This window comes from Triticum dicoccoides, chromosome 7A, assembly GCF_002162155.2.
Source record: "Triticum dicoccoides isolate Atlit2015 ecotype Zavitan chromosome 7A, WEW_v2.0, whole genome shotgun sequence".
NCBI lineage: Eukaryota > Viridiplantae > Streptophyta > Magnoliopsida > Poales > Poaceae > Triticum > Triticum dicoccoides.
The window spans coordinates 102,312,669-102,315,303 of NC_041392.1; the positions used below are offsets into that span (position 1 = coordinate 102,312,669).

The following is a 2,635-nucleotide window of genomic DNA, read 5'->3' on the forward strand; positions in this document are numbered from 1 at the left end:
CTGTACTCCCAAGAGTACATACCCCCACCTCTTTGGATATACCTAATCCCAAGAAGCAAACAACCACGCAAGAAAAAACAGAATTGATGCATGGAACGACCGCACACATGCATGCGTCTCGTTGGGATTCAATACCATACGCCTAATCCATCCACATGCATACACTGTTTAGCAAAAATAGAATCCATACATTTTTTATGTCTCTGCAAGAAAAAAGGGATATACTATTGTTTTTATTGAGTATATACTACTTTTATCCAATTGAGTGTGTACTGCATTTTTTATCGAGTATATTCTTTTTTTTGCGGGTACCGTATATACTGCTTGGTTTCATAAATACTGTGTCTTTTTTTCAGTTAGAAAGAGGTATGTACTGATTTTATTGAGTATATACGACTTTTATCCTAATGAGTTCGTACTGCCTTTTATATAAGTATATACATATTTTTTTGTGGGTAGAGTATGTACATCATTACATGCTTGGTTTCATAATATGCATATACTGGGACTGTTGATGAGTACGTATGCCTGTGATCAAAAGAAGTATGTACTGGTTTTATTGAGTATATACTACTTATATCCAAATGAGTGTGTACTACCTTTTTTATGAGTATATACAACTTTATTTTGAGGGTAGAGTATATACTGCTTGGTTTCGTAATAGGCATATAATAGGGTTTTTTTTTTTCCTTCGGAAGGACCATGTACTACTAGTACTTCATCACCAAAAACTGAAAGAAGTATATACTGCCCGGCAACTTTGTCCTTGTGTGTTAATCTAATGGGTATATACTGCTTGGTTTCATAATAGGCATATTTACTTAGCAAACAGAGGATTGTCGATTAGTAGTATATACAGTACTATGTACTTTGGCAAGCAAGGAGAATGCACAATGGAATTTATCTGATATACTTCAAAAAGAAGTATCCATATTTTTTTAACCGAGTAAGGGGCATCACAGTACATGTAAACAAAAATCACTCTGCTTCTTCAGAGATTTATCAAGTGGCACCATGGTTAACAGGTTACGTGATCCATTGATACATGATGTATAGAAATTTGCATCTTAATAGAAACATGTACACCGACTAAGCAAACTGGACTATGCAACACTTTTACATCTTCAAAAAGGCTTAAATGCACCAAAACTGAAGAGAAAAAGGGCATCTCTTCCAGCAAGCTTCAGATAACATCACATGTACTTTTGGAGGTCGAATATAATGGAGGTGCTCCTATGGAAAACAGTTACAACATAAGTTAGACTTGATTCAGAAACAATACTGAATTGGGTACTATGAGAAAAGAAACAGAAAAAAGAGCTTCAGAAATTGTTTACACCAGAAACTGTAAGTAACCTGATCTACGTAATTTGTTAAGATGTTTAACATTAACATTTTAATTAGGTAGATTGGGTGACACAGGGTGCTTCTCATCTGGTTCTATAATTAATTTGGCCGGTGGCCGTGACAGTTAAACAGAGAACTGAACAATATACTGACAAACATACTCAGTTACTCACTTTACCAGAATTTGCACTAGCAGGATGATGAGTCGGTCTCATATCCTCGCTAAAGTTGAGATGAATATACCCATTATTTGGCATCGCTAATACATCGGCCACTCCATTATAAGAAAAATTACAAAAAATACTGCACGCAACCAAGTCGTACCAGATCTATGATGTTTCTGCATAGTTGCCTCAAAGAAAGATTTAGAAGAAGAGAGGCTAAAATCAATGCCGCTCTAGGAGAGGAATTGTTGCTGCGAGGAATTTTGTATGATGATAGCGAGGAAAATCGATCAGGTACCTGACAAGTGATCGGTGGACTCCAAAGCTGCCTGCGGTTGGAGAACTCGGAGACTTGGAATAGACTTCTCCATCGACCAGTAAGATTGTTTTCACGGATGTCACTCTGTTGTTGGCGACGCGGAAGGCAGTGGTCGCCGATTCCAGCCACCTAGAAACCGTCAGAGAATGAGAGTTGAGTGCCTCTGTACAAGATCTGATTTCGAACAGGAGAGTAGCACGCCCGAAACAAACCTGGTCAGTCAGGCCACAGTTGGCTGGAGAGAAGATGAGCTGTTGCCAATGGAGGCTGCTGCCGAGTGAGCTCCTTTCCCTTGGAGGCCGATGTAGTCCTCCATCCGTGCGAGCCGTCGCCGCCGCAACATAATGCCAATGAGACGGGAGTAGAGATGTATAAGCCCAACGCATATAGAAACACCTGAAAAATCGGAGCAATGGCCTGTGTTTGTTGGTGGAGTTTTTTTCACTTATTATTTCTTTAACTAAAAGCTAAATGACTTTCAGCGGTAGAATTCCATTGCGCCAACGACCACCACCTGGGTAGGAGTACGTACTCCTAAGAGTACCAACCCATTTTCCTATATATATATATATATATATATATATATATATATATATATATATATATATATATATATATATACACTCCTAATTGGTGCATTCGGAGCCAGTGGCATTAGCCTAATTGGTGTCTTCGGAGCACGATGACAATTGAAAGTGGTTCATGGGGGCGGTAGCGGGTAATAGTATTCTCCGTTCGTATCTATGACCTGGTCGAGCAAAAATCCCGCTATTTCCTCTTGAATTGCTTGTATGCGCTCCGTTGG

General features: G+C 39.0%; 1 protein-coding gene across 1 annotated transcript; it reads right to left on the reverse strand.

Moving 5' to 3' along the window:
- Positions 1-1,014: 1,014 nt before the first annotated feature.
- Positions 1,015-2,216, reverse strand: LOC119333209. Its single transcript, XM_037606187.1, has 3 exons — positions 2,043-2,216; positions 1,810-1,959; positions 1,015-1,233 (listed from the first exon to the last, which is right to left on the reverse strand). The coding sequence occupies exons 1-3, from the start codon at positions 2,214-2,216 to the stop codon at positions 1,135-1,137; spliced, it is 423 nt and encodes a 140-aa protein (XP_037462084.1). The 3' UTR covers positions 1,015-1,134.
- Between the last annotated feature and the right edge of the window lie 419 nt (positions 2,217-2,635).